Here is a 23,657-nt window from a genome sequence, read left to right as displayed (position 1 = left end):
CGCAATGCTTTTTAGAGGTGCCTCTGCAGAAGGTCTTAAGTTGTTCTATGCTGCTCCGGTAGTTACCATACGAATTAGGAAAACTGCAGGAAGACCTAATTCGGAGTAACCCGCAGAATGCTTGAAACTGATGTAAGGAAATTTCCATCTCTGCCACAGATGAAAAATTCACCTCAACTCAGGTTCGAACACCCGAACTCCCGGCTATGTACCCCAACGTTCTACCACATACCACATCAATTAAAGTATGTTGAAACATTCACCATAGCGTTTTAGTGTTGAACAAAAACAGAATTCTAAAAAGGGAAAGTATGAAGGACACTAAAGTGGTAGGACAAAGATATATGTATTTTTTTATAAAAAGCAACTTGTGTATAGGTGTTGTGTGTATATATGGGTTAATTACATCACGAGTCAATAATCCATATTCCGAGAGAATAATCCGTTCTTAAGTCCCTTCCCATTGATCGGTACGCTGAAGTGTACCCGGTGGTTTGGCATTTCGTGGGTTCATAGCGAACCTGATTGGGGCGAGTTTGTTTGGCCAGTTGGTGTGATTGTCTTTTACCAGTATCGCTAGTCGTGGGTTTTCCTCTCCACGGGGTTACCCTGTGGATGGTATACTGACGGGAGGGACTGCGTTATCCCTAAGTAATGGGTGACATGGTGCATGGTGTTAGTAACGAATTGGGACCCATTGTCGCTGCGTAACAGTCATGGCATCCCATAATCCGTAATGTAGGGCGGTGGGTAGGTCGTGAACTTCGTTCAGTAGTTTAGTCCGAGTCGCCTGGTTTCTCGAAGTGTTTTTCGGACTTCTGGGTCCTCTAACTGGCCGTTTCGGATCTCCCTGATTCGACCGTTTGGAAGGTCAACAGTGAAGGTGCAGATGAGGCAATCGTCTTGCGTGTTGTGCAAGGCGGTCTTGAGTGTGTGTCGGCGACGACGTTTTGTTACCCTGGGGTATATCGTAGCTTATGGCGTGCGCTTGGATTGCTAGTGCCCGTCGTGCTAGTCGGCCTGTGGGGGGACTTGAGTGTCAGTAACCACTTCAAAGGCTTGTGGTCGGGGATGATATACCCCCGGAATTTTGAGAGGACCCATATTACGGCAAGGGCCTCTCTTTCCGTTGTGGAGTAATGACGTTAAGTGCTTAAGGTTACGTTGTGCTGAGAGCTTTGTGATGGCTTCCGTTTTGGCGGGATCCGTGGCAATTCCTTGGGGCGTGAGATAGTGGCCCCGTTACTTAATGTAATTGTCATTATAGTAAAAACATAATTTGTATTGTATTCTCGTTCACGTTGTTCAATAGATTTTCTCATTAATCTAAAATGTGAAAAGAGCATTTTAACACTTCCTACAGTTCTTTTCGCTAATCCATTGGATTTTGGGGGTGATTATTGGACACGACGAAACTTTTGAAATTCTCCAGAATTGAACGGAGATCTATTATCACTCACAATACAATTTGGGATGCCTAATATTGAATGCTGCTTTTAGTTTTTCAATCGTCTGTACCTCTCACCATAACATATCGGTTTCACATTTTCTTTCATAGCTAGCTTAATTTCAAATCCTCTTATAGGGGTGGTTAATTCCAAGTTTAACATTGATTTATACATTTGTTTTAAAGTTTCGACTTGACTACAAGATCGCGAAGCTAATGTAAAATTACTTTGCCATCGTGGAAATAAAATATTTAACCAATCTCTGCCTAATAAAGGCAAAACGGATTTGACTATGTTAGAGGCAGGTCGTATTTTGGGTTTCCTTTTAAAACATATAATTTTATTACACACATTTAATTTCAATTTGTGAGGGAAATTTCGCTTACTTGTGTAACGGTCTCTTGTGTCACTGGCCCAGTAGCTCAGGGAGTCGGGGTGGATACCACTGAATCGTACCTGCTGATCGGAAGTAACAAGATCGGGTGCAACCCGTAGCAAAGTAATAAGGAAATGATAAGGGCGCCACGCCGTTTGGACAATACAGAGGAACGGCGAAACCCTGATATAATATCAGCGGGTACGACTCCAGTAACCGGAAGACACTCACTAACGTAACGCAAAAGGCGGATAGATTTTATTACAATTCATGCCGGTACTTAAATATAAATAAACAAGAATACAATATGACCAGACTAACAAACACTCATACGCGCATACGCTACCCAAGATGCATTAACACACATACACACAACATACCATGCAAAACCTTCCCCTACACGTAGGTAGGATTCCTGAAGTTGGATGTTCGTGATAACGATAAGGTAGGCCCAATTCCCGGAGAGAGGGATAATGATGGGTACGCGAACTACTGCGCTCCTTCTTCTGTGAAACTACCCGAACGACAAAGCGACTATCCCTGAACTCGCCCACTAGCGTGATGGGGGTAGGTATTAATATACCATTTCTATAGCCGTACGAATGTTGGCGGTTTCCCTATTTATCTTTCGGTAGGGTACTCGTCTTGGGATTAATGGCTATCCGTAAACCGAACTACAAAAGAAGGCATGCTTTTGTTACGACTTTAGATATCACACATATGTTACTTACGCCTCTGTGAGACTCCAAGTTTTTGGGTATATATTACTGGTACTAATTTATTGCCACTCAATGACCAGACCACCCAGGCTTTAAATGTTTACGGGCTCATTGGGATGACTAAACGGTGCAAGTAGAATTCGATACTTCCTTAAAATCACAACCACAAAATGTCATTCGCTTTATTGCAAGAGCGTACGTATCATGAAAAATGAATTAATTCTAAACATTATCCAAGGTCCCGCGTCACCTGCAGACGAGTTTTGTAATCATCCTTTCTCGCATGACGAATTTGAAGTATCTATAGGCTGGTCGCCGCCAACCTGTTATACTTGTTTACATTGTCTCAACACCATATAAGATAAAGGCTGGATCTGGTATCCAGTCCTGCATGGCTATATTCTCGGTTCCTGTGCTAATCATCGTAAGAGAAGTATCAAAAGTTGGAATTCCGTCATGCTCGTCCGAAATAAGGCGCATAGCTCGCTTCGTGCCATTTGGGACGCTAACTCCATTCAGCCACCTCATCTTTCCATATTCTAAAAGGCGTGTAGACGTCCAAGTCTCTTCCAACTTTAATCTTAAACCTACCTCTTCGAACTTAGTAGCTAATTTTGTAAGGAACCTCGTACGTTTTGTCTGTTTTTCTCTGGTTGTGATATTTCCCCAATTGAGAAGTATGGCAATATTGTCGCCTTGGCCTATTATGCTTGTTTTCAGACTTTCTTCTTCTATTACAACTCTTATTAGCATGAGGGTCATTATTGTCCAAAGCTTCTGCTTCATTCCTTCTAAGCCCCCTAACTGATTAATGTGGCAATTTGGTCCAGGGACTGGTAAACCGTCTTCTGTGTAATCAGGTGGGTTTAGTCTACTGTTGTTCAATATATATGCACGTTGCATCCAGAGATGGGAATCTTGGTATACATGTTTAAAACCAAATAGATCATCTAAGTCCTTTGCAATTAATGAAATTGATTCATGTCTCTGAAGCATATTCCACCGAAATAAATCAAGATTAATAATTTCTCCTTTTTGCTCACTCAGAACTTTAAGCATACTCCAGATTTTCTTTTTTGATAATATCTCAGTATCAGTATCGGCATTGACTTGGACTTGCTGTTGACTGGATTCTCCTTGCGGCTCCTTTCATATGCCCCTTACTACAACACATTTTGAAAGAGTGGCCCTCTCTATATTCATTTAAAAATGTTTTATAATTGAAGTAAAAAAAAAAGAGCTTACAAAAGTCTTGAACTTAAACTATATTGGTGTTACATCAAATGAAAAATAAGAGAGCACTATACATATACATAAAAATGTTAAATATTAAGTAAACTGAAACTAATATGAATATTGTACAAACTATGAAACACATAAACAGGTGTTAAAGTTAACTTAACCCTTCACTTAACGTATAAGAATTTTTTGGAATTGAATGTACAATGGGCAGTGATACCCACGTACCTTCTGAAAAATTTGTTTTGAGTCTTAGATAATCTGAAATTCTCTCCCGACTTTGCACATTCTCGCGATCGGTTCTAATATGGATCTTTTGCCTAGTATTATGTTTATGAACCTAAATCTGCCTGCGTTTTGAATGTGCTTTGTTTGTCTTTTGCAAACAAAATGCACTCAATAGAATATATATATATATATATATGTATATATATATATATATATATATTGTTGTGTTATTTTGTTTTAGTTGTAACTTGAAAGAAATTATAGAGCGTCTGGATGTGACAATTTTGTTTAGTTCAATTAATTAACCGGGGGGTTATTAATAATTTGAGACACAGGATTGCGTAAATTTCATGTTATAGTTTTGGTTCAATTTCTTAGAAGTGTTCTGTTTTTATTTTATTCCTAGAATTTTTTTTCGATGTAAATTTCTTTTTAAATTTTTTTGCCGTTAACGAGGTATAGCGCGAAGTAGAGATAAGGTTCTTCGCAGAATTGCCGGGCGTACGTGCCGTTTAGCAAGAAGTTGAAAAATCGACGCTTCGCGTGATTGGCGGACGGGATGTGGAAGAAAGGAGAAGGGCTTTTGGCTTAAATAGAAAATTTTTGAAGAGAGCGGGGCTTTTTGGTCGTTACAAAGCCAACCGGCGCTTCTTCGGTTACGTTATTTTTGAATTTTGTGGAAGTTTCTTGCGTAGTTGGATCCAGGTTTAATTAGAATTTTTGTTTGCCGTTTAAGAAGAATTTTTGAAAAGTTTAAGAAGTTTGTCGCCGTCCTGTTTTTTTTTATTTTGCGGAAACACGGAAGTTTTGAAAATAATTGTGGGTACCCGAAGAGAGAAGACGTCGGTGTTTGAGTGTTTGGTTTGCGTGATCGTGTACGGATACCTCTTTGTATCGGGGTGCGTTGCTCGGACAAATTTTAAAAGTAAGTAGTAGTTTGTTTTTGTCATGTTTTTTTTGTAATGTTTGAGTAATTTGTTTTTTTTTTGTGTGTCATTTATCTGTTTAAAATTGTAACAATTTGTAAAACAGAAATTTACGCAATTTTTTGTCTGAAATTAAACCAGTCATTGCAATCCAGGTTTTGTTTATTAGAGTCAAAGAGAGGTAATTGTCGGCGTCTCTTACTTTGTTTCAAGTTTATTAAATCTGGGGGTAAAGTTTCATATTGACACACACACACACACGCGCGCGCGCACACACGCACACGCGCACACGCGCACACACCACACACACCACACACACACACACACACACACCCTCTCACACACACACACACACACATACCTGGCGGGGTTAATACCTTTAGTAACTAAAGTTTAGTTATTTAAAAGACTGCAGTCATTTCGGTAGGGTATATTATTAGTATCCTTATAGCTCTTCTCTCTTCTTTGTAAGGCGAATACGTCTTTCACGGTCGGGGCGGCCCATACCCATCCGCCTGGGGCGCCATTTCGGTGCGGGAGGGTTCCGGAAACTTCAGTTTGCTGCGGCCGACGATTGCGGGGCTACCGCTTCGCTCATTTAGGGGACTTCCCCTTCACTAAATCCAGTCGATAGGCTTACCGCTTTCAGAATTCCTCGTTGTTTGCACTCTATCTAGTTCCCACGCTCCAGAAATTCTGAAGGTGGTGCTTTCGCTAATTTGGAAACAAAATCTCGCAATGGCAATATCTGCGCACTATACAGGGTGTTACATGGTCGCATGTAAAAAAGTGAGTGATAGAGGGGACCAAGACGAGCACTTTTTCCAAATAAATCGAGGGTCCAACGTGTTTCGTTTGGGAGCCACCCCCAAAGAAGTGGTGAAATTTAAATTTCTTTTTTAATTTTATTCTCAGCAACCATGAGAGTTACAAAGATGGGTGGCACTTCTTTGAATAGGTTTTCGGGTATGTCCTATCCGATTTTGATTTTTTTTTCAAAATTCCTACCATGAAAAGGCGCACCCCTATTTGGGGGTGCAAAAAATTCTGAATTTGGTTTCTGGGGGTTTTTTAACATGAGCCTCATGAATCTGGAATTAGTTTTTGAACATTTGAAAAAGAAATTCCACTGCAATTCTTGGCCGGACAACGAATATGGAGAGAATTCCACTAGGTTTGTAAATTTTGGGTTCCACCATTCCCCATAGTCTTTTGTTTGCCAGTACCTACTTTCCAGAAGTTCAATTCGAGGTGTTCGGATCTCATGCTCGAATGAATTTTGACAATCGCTGGAATAGTTCTTATTTGTTGCCAATCATATTTATCATTTATTATTATTATTAAATAGATTATAACAGCTATTTCTGTGCAGTCTACCATTTTTTCATCCATGTGTTTTGTATTTAGATGAGCATGAGTGGTTTATTATATCCATTTTTCAACATATACATTCAGAAAGTGCTGGTAATCGTCGTTAATTTGAAAAATCACAAATTTTCAAGTAAGGAAAAGAAAGACAGCAGTAAGTGAGTTAAGGATTGTATTTACTCTATGGTTAAGGTAAATAGTGAAATTGGTTTACAATTATAGTTAAAATAAAATGATCATTCAAATGAATCACAACTGCTTTGTTTGCCGAACGATCTTAAAAAAGGGTAGTCTTCCATCGCCAAAAATAATCCTAAATGGTTACCATGTACTCTACAATTAATAACACAATTATTATATTTTTTCAATTAAAGTCACTTACCGAACGTACGAGACCCATTAATTAAAGAGGTAACTTATAGAATCATAGATTCTCAATAATCCCTCTCTATTCGAATGAACACCGTCACTAAAAATAACAAATTAAAATACAACAATATACTATAATGAAACTTACCGTTCGTGGCCCTCGTAATCCTCCGCGTCCAATAGCCTAAATACATCACATCGATTAGAACACAATGTTCTAATCGACGTTTGTATTTATGCAACTGATGTCGAACATCAGGACTTGCACGCTTTATTGGAGGAGGAGTGCACAATGTGATGGGGGTTATTATCCACGACCACTTTTCCAATGTACTTAATAACCGTTTAAGATTATTAAAGACAACAGAAGCTCTGCCACTTTTTAAAATATCGTTGGTTCCTATCAAAACGAGCAGAGGCGTATTTCTAGGCACAAACCATTCCGATTCATCACTTCGTGAGCGTGCGACTCTTTTTCTCAATTGCGAAATCGTTTGCCCACCGATACAGAAGTTCACGACGAGCTTGCCATAAATTCGACTAGTAGAGACACCTTGTCCCTCTACCAGCACTCTTCTTAAAATACTGTCTCCTAACCCGAAAAATGCAGCCATTTTATCTAACACAAGACAAATAATTAACCAAATTGCATATATAACTATTACAAACAAAATTTTGATTTATTATGAAAAAACGGTAAAAATTCTATCAATACAATTAAAAAATTAGCTGAAAAAATCATAAATTTACCAATTAATATGAAAACGGCTAATAATCTTGAAATATTTGTTAATTAGAAAAGGTCCATTATCATATATAGCGTAACGTTACAGTTAACCAATTTTTTTTTAATATAGCTACTGTTTATTTAATAAAATTATTCATTAAACTGGAGAATTTAATATAAAACAAACTGTAGCAAGATTAATATACATTTTTTAATATAAATGATGAAAAAGATGCCCAACGAACTTTGGCATTGCATTTGAAAGGTATGATTTAAAAACGTAAAAAAATTGTCGCTTATTATGTTTTTCATTACCATAAATTGCACATCACAGTAAAAATTATATAAGTAATTATTAAAATGCACATATGATAGTTATAGATACATTTACGGGTCTTTTTCAATAACCTTTAACTTTAGGTATACCGCACTACCAAATCTTTATTTAGAACGGTATCAAAGCATATTATTTTTTTTACCTTTAAGACATTGTTGTGTATACCAATTAATAGAAAAAAGGTAAACACAAATTCCAGTTTGTGGTTTTTTTTATTATTAAGATTCCATTTTATCATTACGGTCACGGTCAACTGTTTGAACTTCTTAACTTTCACTTTAAATTTTCTCATATATTTTGTATTAAAGGTAAGTTTTGTGTAAAATATTTTTTTTCTATTTCGGTGTCACATTGATGATTTTGTACAACTGTTTTCGGCAGTTGTACAAAGACAGTGATTATAGTCGTTCTTTTTGGTAACTCATCTATTAAGTTGGCAGTTACAAGTTAGTACAAGTAGGTACTTCGTTGGGTACTTCCATGTTTGAACTTCAAAATGTCAGTCTTACTACGCTGCCAACCTAAAACTTAACGGCATAAAAAATGTTCCCAACATAAAACATGTTAGTTCTAATGTTCCCTATAGTTTCTGATAATGATTTTTTTAATTAAATTAAAGCACCGAAATAGAAAAAATAGTATGAAAAATGCGTGTTACAATGCTTTATTGTAATACTCCAATCTTGCGGACACTCGTGGCTACGCTTCGCGTCGCCACTCGTGCCACAAGATAGTCGTATTACAATAGGTCGCATTGTAACACTTGTCTTACAATATACTATTCTCTCAACATTACCGTCCCATAAGACCATTTAGTTATAATGATAGCTATCATAATACTTTTATTAATAATACAAGCCCCGCCAACAACGAACTTTCGCTAAGCTCAAACTTGACTGCCATTTTCAAAAACATCTAGGGGCAAAATGTGACGGTAATGTTATGGGCGGGACGGTAATGTTAGAACGAGTATAGATGGTCTAATGTTATTTATGGTATCGTATATTATATATAGGGGAGAGTCTTCTTAGTTTTATGATGGATTCAAGTACGTCACTTTCCCTATGTATTCCGAGTACTTCAAATCAAGAAGTGACAGTCGTTTTAAAAACCCCATACAGAACCAAACCAAAAAATGAACAGATGATTTTACTTCAAAATAAATTAAGGATTATGAGAGAGCAGGCAGCAAAACGCCGGGTGGTTTTAGTCTAAGGTTTTGTGATCGTTGACCAAGTGCGTAGTAAATTGAACCCGGACAGTTTCTCAGATCATGAAAGAATTTTCTTGTTGTGGTTTTTATGAATGGAGAAATATTGAGTTCACGGCTGACTTGTATGCAATAAAGCCCAACAAAAACTTCGTGGACGTCCAAAGTGTCCTTCTGTACGTAGCGAAAACAGATAATTGCTCGTCACCTGTAATGTCCGTCGTGCCGTCCACCATTACTGAAAAAAACTTACTCCATAATATCCCGAACAAGAGTGCGAAGGACCTCGTGTGCCATAATTTCAAGAATTTCGTTTTGGATATCACTGCTAAGCCAGTTATCCCTTTTTTTCAGCCATTCTTGTAGTTCAGGACATTCAAGTGCTCTTTCCTCTAAAAGTTCTATAAAGTTTCCACTATAATGCGTTGGGCCTCGTTTAGGTTGCCCACTACGGGCAAAATACCTCAAAGAACTTAAAACTACTTTGTAAGCGGTACGAGCGTCTGACTGAGATTTTCTGAGCTGCGCTGACAGAATGGTTCCAACAGACTCTCTTTTTAAGACATTAACTAAATATTCGGCAGACTCATGATGGTATTTGGAACTTTGATGGCTATCAAACTTCTCGATTGCCTTCCGCCAAAATTTAAAGGTAAAACATAGCAAGTGATCCTGATCTTTAACGTAATGGAGCCACTTGTAAGTGTCAAACCAGTTCCGGTTCCGCACACAACTGCGGCCACCGTCAGACTTCGGAAACTTAAAATTACATGCTGGTACATGTCGCGTTTCGAGCGTAACGGTGAGGACACCACTTGAAATTAACCGAGACGTCGATGGCGTCGGCGTCGACACTGAGGTGCTCGTGCTCGCAGTCATTTTAGCACTCAAAAGATCACTTCCGACTCCGGCACATGGCGCGGCAGAGGTAGGGGATGGTTCTGGAGCAATGTCTTCGATTGTTGTAGATGCAATCTCTTCAGTTGTGTCACTGACGACGCTTCGGCTAAACAGGTACCTCTGGTGACACTCTTAGTGGCATATACGGCCACTGGCTGACAAAATCGTTCCGTTAATGAAGAAAACATAAAAACAAAGGCAGGGTCAGCTTTTTTGTCGGAACATTTTGAGGTGTATGTATTATCAGCTCCAAAATCTTGAACGCCGATCAGCTTCATTGTTTTACATTTAAGTTGATATCCTCTCTAACTTGCATTTCGTCGAAAATTAGTATTCCGTGCCTATGTAACGTATTTTTTTGGGCCATTTTTAACTTAAAGGCCTCAAAAAATGTTCGTCCAGCCCACATTTCAGGTTTACTCTAGACAGACAAGTATGATCTTATAGTCGACATGGCCGGGAGTGGTAAAACTTCACCGTTTCTCAAAAACCTATAAGCCGATGGACTTTTAATGTGTAATAATAAGCACGTTAGAAGCCACTCGGAGGAGTACCTTCTGGAAGAACTCTTTCGGTATCTGCAGGCTTTAAGACACTCCTTTACTACTAATTTTTGGGCGCTGGTAAAATGTTCTATTTCATCAATTTTGCGAAGTAAACCTTCCTTGTCCATATTTTGAAGTTTTAATAAACATTGAATTAATTCCTCCTTGACTTGTTTGTTTTTTCTTTTAATCGCCGTACTTGCTGCCGTCGGTTGTTAGATAGCTGCTTCAAAAGAGCAACGCGAGACTTCTGGGGTTTACTATGTGCGCACTTTACAAAAGAATTAATTGCTTTGGTCGACTTAAGACACCAGTTCATGTAAATCTTTTACATCACAAATGCGTTGTAGGTTTTCTTCTATTAACTCTTCTATTTGGCACGAAAATATATAAAATCTAACAAATGTTTCTGATACGACCATTTTTTTTTTGCAATATACAATCCCGTTATCATTTATGGCAGATTCCAGGATACAAATTATTTGGTTTGATGTTCCAAAAATTGCAAAGCCCACGATCGCGACGGTAATAAGGGGTTTTTCAACAAGAACTTTGGTTTTCTAAAACAAAATTAAACAACAAAATTAGATGAAGATGATTAAAATTTTTATTGAATTACAAAGAGAAAAGTTGGGCAATTATGAATGAAAAATGATATCTGGCAAATGTCCACCACAAGCACGCTGACAGATGCCGATTCTTTCATCAAAGTTTTTAATCACTTTTTGGCAAAATGACGGGTCTATTTGGTTAATCACATCACGGATTTTGAGTTTTAAGGCTGCAATCGATTCGATTGGCTCCGTATAGACTTTGTCCTTAACATAGCCCCACAACAAATAATCCAGTGGTGTTAAATCACACGATCTGGCTGGCCACTTAACAGCCGAGTTTCGTGAAATTATGCGATCGGGAAATTTGGTTTGCAATAAATTGATCGTTTCATTGGCTGTGTGACATGTGGCACCGTCCTGTTGAAACCACATTTCAGTGATATCCACGTCATCAATAATAGGCCAAAATTGAGTTGTTAACATCTCGCGATAGCGTGATCCATTGACCGTTATCGCATTTCCAGCCTCATCTTCGAAAAAAAACGGCCCAATCACGCCTCCAGATCACATAGCGCACCTTACAGTGACACGTTGAGCATGTAAAGGCTTCTCAATAATCGCTTTAGGATTTTCTTAAGCCCAAATGCGGCAATTTTGGTTGTTGACATACCCTGACAAGTGAAAATGGGCTTCGTCTGAAAAAATGATTTTTTCAGAAAAACCCGCGGGTTGTTCCTGAATGAATTGAGCGAATCTACGACGATGTGAATGGTCGGTCGGCTTCAATTCCTGGACCAATTGAACCTTGTAAGGCTTCAAAGCCAAATCCTTACGCAAAATTCGCCATGTGGTGGTTTTGGATAACCCCAATTGTTGAGAACGTCGAGGAATTGACAAATTTGGATCTGCTTCAACACTGTGGCTCACAGCCGCGATGGTGTCAGTTGAACGCCCCGGTCGAACACGCGTTGGTATTGGCACATTTTGTATCGAGCCTGTCGACTAAAATTTAACGACCAAATTCTTAATAGCGGTCTCAGAAGGACGATTATGTTGTCCGAAAATATCACGAATTTTTCGAAACGTAACTTTAACAGAACCACCATTTTCATAGTGGATTTTAATGTGATTTTCAAGCGAAATTGAATTCATTGTAACAATTGCTCATGCATCTACTACGAATACGTAAAAAAACTGAATGTCAAAACTATGATGTTGTCGGTGTTGCCACAATTGAAAAATAAAGTTCTTGTTGAAAAACCCTTTACAAATAATGCGCCTGTCCAGAGTTCATTGAAAACTGTTAAAAACATTTGACCTTGGGGACCATGAGGGAATGCTAAAAAATCAAATTCTACACATAATTAAGGGGAATTTTATTACAAAAATGTATGTTTAATTGTAATAAAGTAATCACAGATCGAGTCACACCACCACCGTGAGTCACAGATATACTTACTGCTGATCGTAGTGCATTGATCATTAGGATAAACTTCTGATGATGTGGGCGAAATGGAACTGCTATTAGATCCTTTGACAGGAAGTTCCGTTTTTATTATAGCTCTACGCTTTTGCGGCACGACTTGACTTAGATACTTGGGACATCCTGGAAATTTAGAGGGATATGCATCTTTCGCAAACCGTGGCTTCCCTAACGGTATCTTAAAAAGATCTATTAAGATAAATTGAAAAATTCGCGGGAACATTTGGCCCAAAATATACATTTAACAGAAATGTATTGTACTTGCAGTGTATGATTCGGTTACTAATTCTCTAATAATGCCCGATTCTTCGAAATGTTTTTCACAAACGCAATTTTTTATAGTTAAATCGCGATCTTCACGCGGGATTCTTCGCTGCCATTCATTAAGTTTTCCGCTGGAATTATAAACATAGAAATTTTTTCCGGATTTGATTTATAGCCATTTTTACAAAGAGGGACGCAACATTTATCGGGCATTTTATGAAGGTAAACACCTCTAAATTCAACAAATGAATGCAGTTTATAATTGATTAATCAAACGAACTTTTAAGTGAAGTTCGATTGAGATTATGTGTAGTGCCGATGAGAAGTATATAAACAATGTAGTTATTTAGAGAAGACAATAATAACTGTAACCAAACGCATATCTATATATAATGAGTATGAACATACTAACATACCACATTGAGAAAACATAATAAACAACTAGTATACTCTTAACAACCCACAAAGAAAAACATATTCTTAATGATAAAAAAGATAATGAGCATTTAAATAGACTTATAGTAAAATACTATTAGCAAAAGAGTCCGAGCTAGGCAAAATTGGTCGGTTATAAAAGGTCGCAAACACTTTTGAATTCTCCGACCACCCAGCCGTCCTTCGAATAAGGTCAATATTCACCTTATTACTGAAAGCTTTAGACGTTGACGCGTGTCGAGTGCTGTGTGCCGAAAAGATTGAAGTGTGAACCCCTGATTCAAGCAGTAATTCTTTAATCCATCTTGCTAATGTTTGGGTTGAAATAGCCTTATGTGGTTTTCTGAATAATGAAAAAGTTTTTTCCCGCCTTGACGAACCTCTTCTGTGCAATCTAAATATTGCTTCAGGGTTGTAGCTTCACATAACTTTTTATTCTTTAGGTACTTCGGGATAATCAGTAGGGGTTGCAGTTTATTCGGCTTGCTAGTCTTCAGAAGTGCAGGGATCTTTATATTTGCACCTTGCGCCGTAAATTGGATATTTTCAACTGTGATTGCTGCTAGAGTTTGGACTCTCAAAATAATAAAATTAATTAAAATTTGATAGTAATGTAATAATAATAATAGTAACTATAACTATGAAACAAGGAATAAATTAATAAACAATGTCGATTCACATAATGTGATCATAGTCTTGTCCGGGTGCGTGATTATCAATGGTGGTGTCCATACTAGGCACCAACATGTTTTACATATGAATTAACATATGTCGTCACAACATCGGGGATGTAAAGAGGTGGGGTGATGTTAAGAAACGACTGTGCGTAAGTAAATGTATTATCAGTGTAATACTCTTCATTTACGAAGCGTAAGAACGCGTCTGCAGGCGTAGGTATATTCAACGCTGCTTTCGTTGTTCCAACATCTTGAACCTCTTCCTTAGTAACGAAATGGAGTGGATGTCCAACATCGTCGCTAAGTTTAGGAAACTCTACATTATTGTAGCGTTCCGTTGTCATCTCTAGGAATAACTTATAGTTCGCTAGAGTGTTCGCATCTACTGCATACCAATCTGGTATGTTCGCAGCGGGCTGAGGTGTGGCAGCTAAATTGTATTGCTTACCATTTACTTCACAGAAGTAAGGCCCTAAAGCATAGAGCAACTCACCTAAAGGTTGGGGAACCTTTATATTTCTGGAAATGTTTAAGGCGTTTGCAGTTCGAGCGTTCGAGTTAAATTTTAATGGCTTTCTTAGAAGCAATCTTTTAAACAAGGGAAACCAAGGTTGTGTAGGCCAATTAGGTACCACTACAATGCCTTCTGCTTTCTCATTAATTAACTTTTGTAAAACTTTCGAAATTATTGAAAATGGTGGAAAGGCATAAAAAAAATAATCTGACCATTTTATTGTAAAGGCATCAATAGTAAATGCTTCAGGATCTTTCATCCAAGATATAAACTTTTCGCATTTAGCATTTATCCTAGTAGCAAATAAATCTATTTCTGGCATACCAAACTTCTGTATAACCTTTGTAAAAATATCTTGCGTTAATTCTAACTCTATATCCGGATTTGTAGTAATATTTCTCGATTCTGCATCTGCTAATGAATTATCTTTGGAGTTAATGTACGAAGCAAAAATCCACAAATTTCTGGATTCACACCACTGCCAAATCTCTTTGGATAAATCAGATAGCAGTGTATGCTGGATGCCCCCCATCTTATTTATGTAGGATATAGCAGTAGTGTTGTCCAACCTTAACAGCAAACTACAATCCATTAAATCATTTGTAAAACATTTTAACGCAAAAAAAGAAGACAGTAATTCCAAATAATTTATGTGAAAAACGCATTCTTCTCTTTTCCGAAAACCTCTAGCTCGTTTGTTACCGCAAACTGCACCCCAACCGGTTAAAGACGCATCACTGAAAATTTCAATAAAATAGTCGTTCTTAATTATAGGATTAACAGAAATCCCTATGTGATCTTTCCACCAATTAAAGTCGCCTCTTAGCGAGTTGGGCAAAATCATGCGGCATTTATAATTCTGATTGTTTTGTTTTAATGCATAGAATTTAACTCTTTCAAAAAGTTTTGTATATAGCCATCCATATTTTATGGCCGGGCACACAGAAACCAAAGAACCTATAAATTTAGCAAAATCTAGAACAGAACAAGATTTCTTTTTACTAAAGATACTAAGCAAATTCTTAATTGCCAGTCTCTTCTCCTCTGGAAGCTCTAATGTCATGCACGTAGAGTTTAAATTAAAACCTAAAAATTTACAAACACGACTGGGAATCGTTATACTCTTTTCTTTGTTTAAAATAAATCCTAAAGATTGTAGAAGATTAGAAGTTACTTTAACATGCTCTTCACATTGAGCAAAGGAATCTCCAAAAATTAAAAAATCGTCCAAATACAGTACCAGTAATATGCCTATTGTTCTAAGACAACTGACAATTGGTTTTAAAAGTTTAGTAAACAAAACGGGTGCACAACTTAAGCCGAACGGCAGGCAAGTAAATTCATAAAGTGTATTATTAAATTTAAATCTCAAGTACTTTCTGTTAGCTCTGTGAATCGGTACCAGATAATACGCGTATTTAAGGTCCAGTTTGGCCATAAAACAATTGGGTGTTAAAAGACTACTAGCTAATTTAATGTCCTCTAGCTTAAAGTGATCCAATCTTATAAATTTATTCAGTTGTTTTAAATTCAAAATTAATCTACTAGAACCATCAGGTTTAGGTACCAAAAAATACTTTAAATAAACTGGCCAGGTGTATTCCTACATCTTTTTACAACTCCCTTGCTCCGCAAGGTATTAATCTGATTAGACAACTCGAACTTCTCAGTAATAGACCAGACCTTTTCAAGAGGAATTTTCCCTTGTCGTACTTTACTTGAAAAAGAAATTTTATAACCTTTAATCCAAGTTAAAATTCTCTTATTTTTGGTGATACCTGCCCATTGTTTTTCAAAGTACTTTAGTCGACCAGCTATAAAACTTACATCTAATAAGTGTGCCTCCGGCGATAATGTTTGCCGTTGGGTTGTCGTCTGTCCCTCTGGTTCTCCTTCTGGACTAAGTAACGACTGCGTGTGACAGAGGTGGTGCGCCCCCCTCCTCTCTTCGAAGACACTGTAAAATTCCGATTGTGAAGAGGAGCTCGAGAGGGGCGATTTGAGTTTAAAGGTTTAGAATTCTGCCGTGAATTCTGTTTAGATGCCACAAGATCCTTCCCAATCTTTTCTAACGCTTGAATATTTCTAATTTGCTCCCATAAATTCTCGCCAAATAGTAACCCAGATATGGGAGAATTTTTGACAGCTTCGGTCACCGAAGGATTCAACTTCTGTAAAATAAGTGCTCTTCTTATATACTTTCTCGAAAGAAAATATCCGCCACCAATTTACAGGCATCGGAAACAAGCTCAAAAATATTGTCGAACTGTGAGTTAATTTCCCCCGAAGACATAATCGTGAGCACTTTACCTAATGCAGCAAGCCCTGCTCGTAATTGGTCTTGTCCCAAGACCAACCTGTCATCCCTGTCAATCACGCTCTTAGATAAATTAAATTTCACCTCGGGATTCAGAACAGGTCTGCCGTGCCATAGTGAAACCTAGTAACTCGACCTACTACAGAAATGACATTTTTGAATTTCCTATATCTACAAACCGAGTTCTACCTAATGCTATTAAAAACATTTCAATCGAGTGAATGGTTGCGAAGTTATTAGCTATCCCAATTTAGTATGTCTAGTTGGGTATCGGATAAATTAGATAGAAAGTCTATTTACTTGGTTGATTTGGTTTTTCCTTAATACGAACCTTCTTCTTGACTATCGTAAAACCTAGTAACTCGACTTACATCATTTACGTAATGGAATTGTACAAATTTATCATTGTGGCAATTACTTACTATTGTAACATATTCATATTTACAATAATAAAACATCTTAAATCTACTAAATAAAACTAAAACGAACAAAATTCCAATAAAGTACTATCGTATATCGAGTTGTCGGGATTAAAAGTAGCAATATTGCACATGCGCAAGTATATTTACACTTGATTAATTAGAATAGACGTTATATATTTCACTTGAGTGTCGGACGTCAACCGGGTTGGAATTAAGACGTGTATCTTGTGAGTAGAGAAAATGAATCGAGGGCAAAAATTGGTAAATCTGGCCGCTGAAAGCAGGTAAGCATGTCTTATTACGTCATAGCAAGGCAGAAAATCTATTAACGAAATGTAACGTCAATTTCTTACGTACTTGAAGTGTACTATTTAGGTAAATTCTCTTATCTTCCAGAAATTATACCGTAGATGAGATTACGAGAAAATCAGTATTGGAGGAATCTCCTTCACCTATGGATGATTCAGACGAAGATCCGGATTTTGATCCAGACAAGCCCGTCAAACAAAGCGGCCGAAAAGAGATTCCGAGACATTTTACCCAAAAAGATCTTTCCTTAACGAATAATTTACATAAAAAAGAACCACAACGAAAAAAAATAAACTATGGCAGTATACTGATCAGACTATGATCTTTCCAAGTCCCGAGCCTTGGGAAAGTGAAGGTTTGAGAAATGTAAGTGATTATACCGATCTTGTGCTTCAATACTGGAAGGAGAATGTAGACAACACACCTTTAGATGTACCTGACGAAAGAAATGAAACTGTCACACGCAAAAAAACTAACAAGAACAGCAAGATTTCAAACGATAAACTAAGGTCACCATGTAAAACGAATTGTAGAAGGCGCTGTAGAGAACGAGTATCAGAAAATGAAAGGCGGAAAGTATTCGAATATTTTAATAAACTTGAATTCTCGAATAAACAATTACTTTTGGACAAATACATACAAAAAAAAGAAGTAAAATACCGGAAGGTCGATGCAGAAAAGAATAAAAAATTTACTGTTTCCTATACACTTCCCACGTTTAAAGAAGAAAATAATTCGTCTGACTCTATTGTCGCCGAAAGCAGTTCTAGATGTGGACCGATTGTTGTGTGTAAAGAAATGTTTCTTCGTACTCTTGGGAAAAAATCAGATGGGATGATCACCTGCTTCCTACAAAGGACGGCCAATGATCTTCCTAATCTTCAAGATAAACGAGGAGCGGCCCACGCCAGAAAAATGAAAGAAGTTGCGTCAGAAAACTACAATGTAATTAAAAACCATATAGAAACATACCATCCCCAGGTATCGCACTACAACATTTCTCACGCTCCACACAGAAGGTACCTTCCTCCGGATTTATCCATTCATCAAATGCACAAGGATTTTAGCTCAAAAATCAAGACTGTCAGCTACGAGACGTATAGGAAGGTTTTTGAAAAAGAAAACATTGGCTTTTCTGCACCCACGCAAGATGACTGCGGTTTGTGCGCAGTGTATAAGCAGCATGCCCATAAAACCGACGATCCTACGACGGAAACTTCTAGTCAAGAAGAGAAAGAGCAAATTGATCCAAATGTCTCTTCTAATGCAAAAAGCGATTGTGATACTTGTGAGAAATACCAATTACACAAAAAAAGATATACTATAGCTAGACAGATGTACACCAAAGACAGTTCAGGTGGTTTCGATAATGATACAGAAATATATGCCGTGGACATGCAGAAAGTTTTACTTCTACCGAAGATGTCAACCAAGGATTCATTCTTTGTTAGTAGGTTGGTGGTTTTTCATGAAACCTTTGCTAATTTGAAATCAAAAGGATACAACAAATGCATACTGTGGCACGAGGCTATAATGGGTCGAAACGCAGCTGACGTCGCGTCAGCGTACTACAACGTGGTCACGAAGTTACAGAATGAAACAAAGCACTTAATCTTCTGGTGCGATAACTGCACCTCCCAAAACAAAAATTGGACACTTTTTACGGCCTGTATTACATTTGTTAATCAAGATTGGGGTCCCGAAAGTATAACTTTTAAATACTTTGAGCCGGGGCATAGCTTCATGAAAGCTGATTCAATACATGGACAGATTGGCAAAAAGTGGAGTAAGTCAAAAGAGATTTTGGACATGGAAGACCTTGAAAAACTGATGAAGTCTGCAAATAAGTTGAATGAGGTAACAACATTAAGGTTTGACGACTTTAGAAAATTTGAGAACGGATGCATGCAGAAAAAGAAAACCAACTGTATGCCAAAATTGAATGATATTAAATCGGTACTATTTAAAAAGGGGTCCACCAAGATTTTTTATAAGTGCGAACTTGAACATGAAGAGTTCCAAGAGGCGACGGTTCTTAAACCCAAGTTTAAACCACAAATTCCCGAAAAGCAGGGCGCAGATAGGGGAATCAATACAAAAAAAAAGGAGGCTATTTCAAAAGTATTGTTGCCTTCTATGCCTTCTAGGAAGCAGATGTTTTGGCAGAACCTTCCAAATTTTGATGACAAAGAAGATCTTGGAAAGTCAAATGCAGAATTTGTTGTTTAGAGTATTATTTGTTCCTTATTTTGCTTTTTTCTAAAGGGTTCCTATTTTTTGTTTGTATTTTATATATATGATACATAGTTACGTACTTAAGTATTGTTTTGTTTAAGTTTCGTTTCACAATTTACTAATACGGAATAAACTTGTCCAAATATTTGAGCATTTAATTCATTAAATCACTTCATTTGATTGACATGATGCGTTAGCGAGATCTATGTCCACTAGTAAGTCGACTAGCTAAAAACAACAGAATTATGTTTCATTTTTTTTATGATTCATTCGACTTACTAGGTTTTACTTTCAACAATGGTGAAAAACTATAGTGATTTTGACGAGTTACTGCGATTTGTTTAGTCAAACAGGAGTAGTAAATAGAGCAACTCGACTTGCTTGCTTTTACTTTAGCATATTACCTGTCGTACCCTAACCTAGTAACTTTTTTTTTTAATTTTTTCGGTTTCTTTTCGAAAATATACACATGTTAAGTTAAAATTTGAATTCACAACAAAATTATTAATAAATTTGTTTTATATTGACATTGTGTGTGGTATAGGAACAACGTTACAAACAATTAACTTTTATAAACTTTCAACGCGTATACCCACAACTTTGAAATTTTGAGTTACTAGGTTTTACTGTGGTACGGCGTTTAATTCACAATTTGAAGGCCTGACATATTTAAGCAGATACTGCTTACGAACCTCCTCCGGAAGCCCATTTCTAGTTAATGCGAATAAAACGTCCGCAACTTCTTGCTGCATAGGCGCAACGCACTCCGGCTTATCTATCAAAAAATTTGACATGACCTCCACGCATTTCTTCTCAAGGTTAACTGTAGGTCGCGTAATTGAAATTCGAGGTGATAAATCAGGGGTCGCAAGACGTTCCGCGTCTGACCCACTAAACGTGCCTGCTAAAGAAGCAGAATCACTAGCGTCCGAGTCCGAAACTGGGACGCGTGAAGATGAAGGCCGAATATCAACCGGCGAACGGGATCTCGAGCGCTCCGCGCTGCTATGCAAATGGCGGCGGCCTTTGTATCTTACCCCGCGTTTATGAGACCGACCCGGCCTCGCTAAATCCCGTTTTACTTTACATCGTTTCAACCGTTTCTTAAGGCGTTTAATCTTCTCCCTTAAATTAACGTCACGTGAGGAGCCCTCACCGCTGCTGCTATCGGAAAAACCCATAAAACCTAAGATAAAAACTTTTACGTGTGTATCGCGCGTGCACACAAACAGTAATAATGAAGAGAGCAGGACGGTTACTTGGGGGACTGCGCATTGGCAGCGCGCGAAGTACAATCCCTTAAAAATTTTTTGTTCAGGGTGGGCTCTAAATGTGTGACTCGTGCACTCTAACGGTATACTACATTGTTTATATACTTCGAGTCGGCACTACACATAATTGCTTGTAGGTGAGCGCGCGTTACATTCAATAGTACTGAATGGACAGAATGTGCTTTCTCGCTCTCGGGTGCTCCTTGTCTAATAGGTCGCTACTCGTGCGACAGATTTCCGTGTGCTCTTAATGCTTCGCCGGCTCACCAGTCTTATACCACCGTGGTTGTAGCTATAAAGTACCAAAATATAAAATTTATGTACAATAAATAACCTACCAAGGTTAAAAATAACAAGTTTGTTAAGCCGCTTGCGTACAAAAGGTGAAGAGTGCACTTTCAAATTTGTTTTTTCGATTTTAATAGCCCTTATGAACATTTCATGCCTTAATGAGAAAACAAACATGAAATAATTTTTAATTTCTGACCGAATGACACCAATACCAAGCCTGTAAGTGGTGCAGTTCCGCAGCCTTTGTGACTCAGACAGCCAGACAAACATCAAGACGGCAAAAATGCACATTTTATTTTTTTAAAGTGAAAGTGCACTAAAAACCACAGGATGGCAAAATACTTAAATTTTAATTACCTTTTCAAAAAGTAATTCATTGCAAAATATTTAAAAATAAAAAACCAATAAATAATATACTTACTTTCTTGTGTTGGTTCGGTACGTCTATTCATATTACTTATAAATTGTTGAACCTCCACATTTGCAGGACTCGGATCATGTGTGTGATGATCTATTTCTTTAATCACAGATCCATTTAGAAGATGGATTCTAGCACGACATTTCCCAATTTGCTCACAAATCCAAAACTTCACTGTTTCATCATACTTACTAGTTTTTTCGTACCTATACATATAAATAATTTCCGTGATTAAACTTTTCGTGCCCTCTTTGAGTTAAGATATTATTATTATTCATATTTTATATTTATTCTTGGCCACGTCGGTAGTTCCTACACTCTGTTTGCATAGACACTAAACTAGTCACGGATAAAAATTATATTTCCACCCCAAAAGTAAAAGAACAACGGGAAGGTAATTAGGAGGGACATAACAACATCATTACCCATGGTACAGCCATTCTTTCATTGTATTTAGCTTGAATAGGTATTATACCTACCTAACTTGAGACATGCCTTTATATATATTTAGCTAAATAAAAACAAAATATTATATGAAATTAATGTATTCAAACTTACTGCCTGAGGGAATTTCTGTGTCTCCATCATGTTGATTATCACAAATGTAATCTGGATCATCGGCATCATCTATATCTAGTATACATTTTTCGTTAGATCTTAATTTGTAGAATTGCTTGATGATCGAGATCCGAATTGGAGAAGTCCCGTTGACGGTAAGATGGTAGGTCTTCCTTGTCTTGTATACAACTTATCACAGATGCATTTGTAATAGTACAACTTTCATTAATTTTGATAAACTGAGTTTCTGAATTCAGGCCTGCATTATTTACCTTCAGATTGCCACAACCGTTAACATTATTTTCGAAATCAGATATTTGAAGGGGGATTAACTCTTAATACGCCTGTCACATTTTCCTCTAAAGAGCCAACATATCGGTTATCCTCTGTATATATACCAATTGCCCTTACAGTGATGTATCTGGCGAGTCAAAAGAGTTGTTACTATCGTTCAACACCAATAATTGTTCTCGAATGTTGTTGTCTTCTTCTGTGTACGTTTCTGTGGGATCTGGGGATTTCATTGGATTACCAGATAACATGTCTGCGATTTGAGTTTTGGTTTCTTTATCATTGATCACAATTTCGTATATAGGTCGCGTTTGTCGCCCGGTTATTAAATTTATGGGCTTTACCACGCCACCAGTAGCATCAATTGATATGCAAGGGAATTTCGTATGTCTACCGTATGCGCGATAAATATTCAATTCGGAGGTAGTCCAGTACTGCACAAAAAAAGGATCGTAACCAATATCATGTACGACATCATTGACAGGATAGCTGCCCTTCGTTATCATAACCGCCTGGATTGGGTCTTTATGCAAAAACGTTTTCGCATTGCTTTTGCATTTTAGTACCCGCAAGGTATTTAATGATGTTAATGGACTTGGCTCTGGTTCACCAAATCTCATCATATTTGCTGCTTCGAAGCTTTCGAACACTTGGTGCTGGTATTTTCTCTTCGATCAGTCTTCTTTTGTAACATTCTGCAGTCTACCAGCTCTCGGGCATTAACGGACATGTAGCCTCTAGCCAAATTAGATACCGCCGTCTTATGGAAATTTCCGCGAAAAATGTCAGTTTTTCGGTTTCTAAGTTTCTGAAATGGCCGCTAGGGGCGTAACTGCAATCTGGAATCTAAAAAAGTGATGTTTCTGTGAATTTCGCTACATTAACCGAACAAAAAAATGTCCGGTGTTTGAAGTCGACGATAATCTGAACCTTTTTTGTTTGACAATTTTTGTTGTATCCCTAAAAATGAAGTGGTGGGTAGTATTCATAGGTTTCTTAGTTCAAAAGAGCTATTCTTCAGCTACAATATTTGCAGTTTTGTTAGTTTCACATATCACCGCTTGAGGGCTTTTTTCGACATTCCGACAGAAATGGTTAATTTTCTCAAAAAAAAAAATGAAATGCATTGGTGCCATTTTTTTTTCATTAAAAAGTAGCTAAATACAAATGATGCCTAAACAATCTCGTGAAAACCGCATATATATATATATATATATAGGGTGACA

At 37.5% G+C, this 23,657-nt stretch overlaps 1 protein-coding gene across 1 annotated transcript; it reads right to left on the bottom strand.

The window, feature by feature from the left end:
- Positions 1–6,474: 6,474 nt before the first annotated feature.
- On the bottom strand, positions 6,475–12,726 carry LOC116181569. The gene is made up of 4 exons (XM_031501940.1): positions 12,406–12,726; positions 6,822–7,292; positions 6,687–6,773; positions 6,475–6,637 (listed from the first exon to the last, which is right to left on the bottom strand). Exons 1-3 carry the CDS (start codon positions 12,668–12,670, stop codon positions 6,739–6,741), a joined length of 771 nt encoding a protein of 256 aa, XP_031357800.1. The 5' UTR covers positions 12,671–12,726; the 3' UTR covers positions 6,475–6,637; positions 6,687–6,738.
- Positions 12,727–23,657: the final 10,931 nt, after the last annotated feature.

This window comes from Photinus pyralis, unplaced genomic scaffold, assembly GCF_008802855.1.
Source record: "Photinus pyralis isolate 1611_PpyrPB1 unplaced genomic scaffold, Ppyr1.3 Ppyr1.4_unclustered_Scaffold1054, whole genome shotgun sequence".
In the NCBI taxonomy this organism is placed as follows: domain Eukaryota; kingdom Metazoa; phylum Arthropoda; class Insecta; order Coleoptera; family Lampyridae; genus Photinus; species Photinus pyralis.
This window is presented reverse-complemented; position numbering and strand designations above follow the sequence as displayed.

Excerpts from the sequence above, each read along its gene's own strand:
- LOC116181569 (XM_031501940.1), bottom strand. The coding sequence starts at position 12,670 with ATGTATATTTTGGGCCAAATGTTCCCGCGAATTTTTCAATTTATCTTA. Across the intron at positions 7,293-12,405 it reads TCAATGCACTACGATCAGCA|ATAAAATGGCTGCATTTTTC; the intron begins GTAAGTATATCT and ends GTCTTGTGTTAG. Across the intron at positions 6,774-6,821 it reads GATTACGAGGGCCACGAACG|TGACGGTGTTCATTCGAATA; the intron begins GTAAGTTTCATT and ends TGTTATTTTTAG.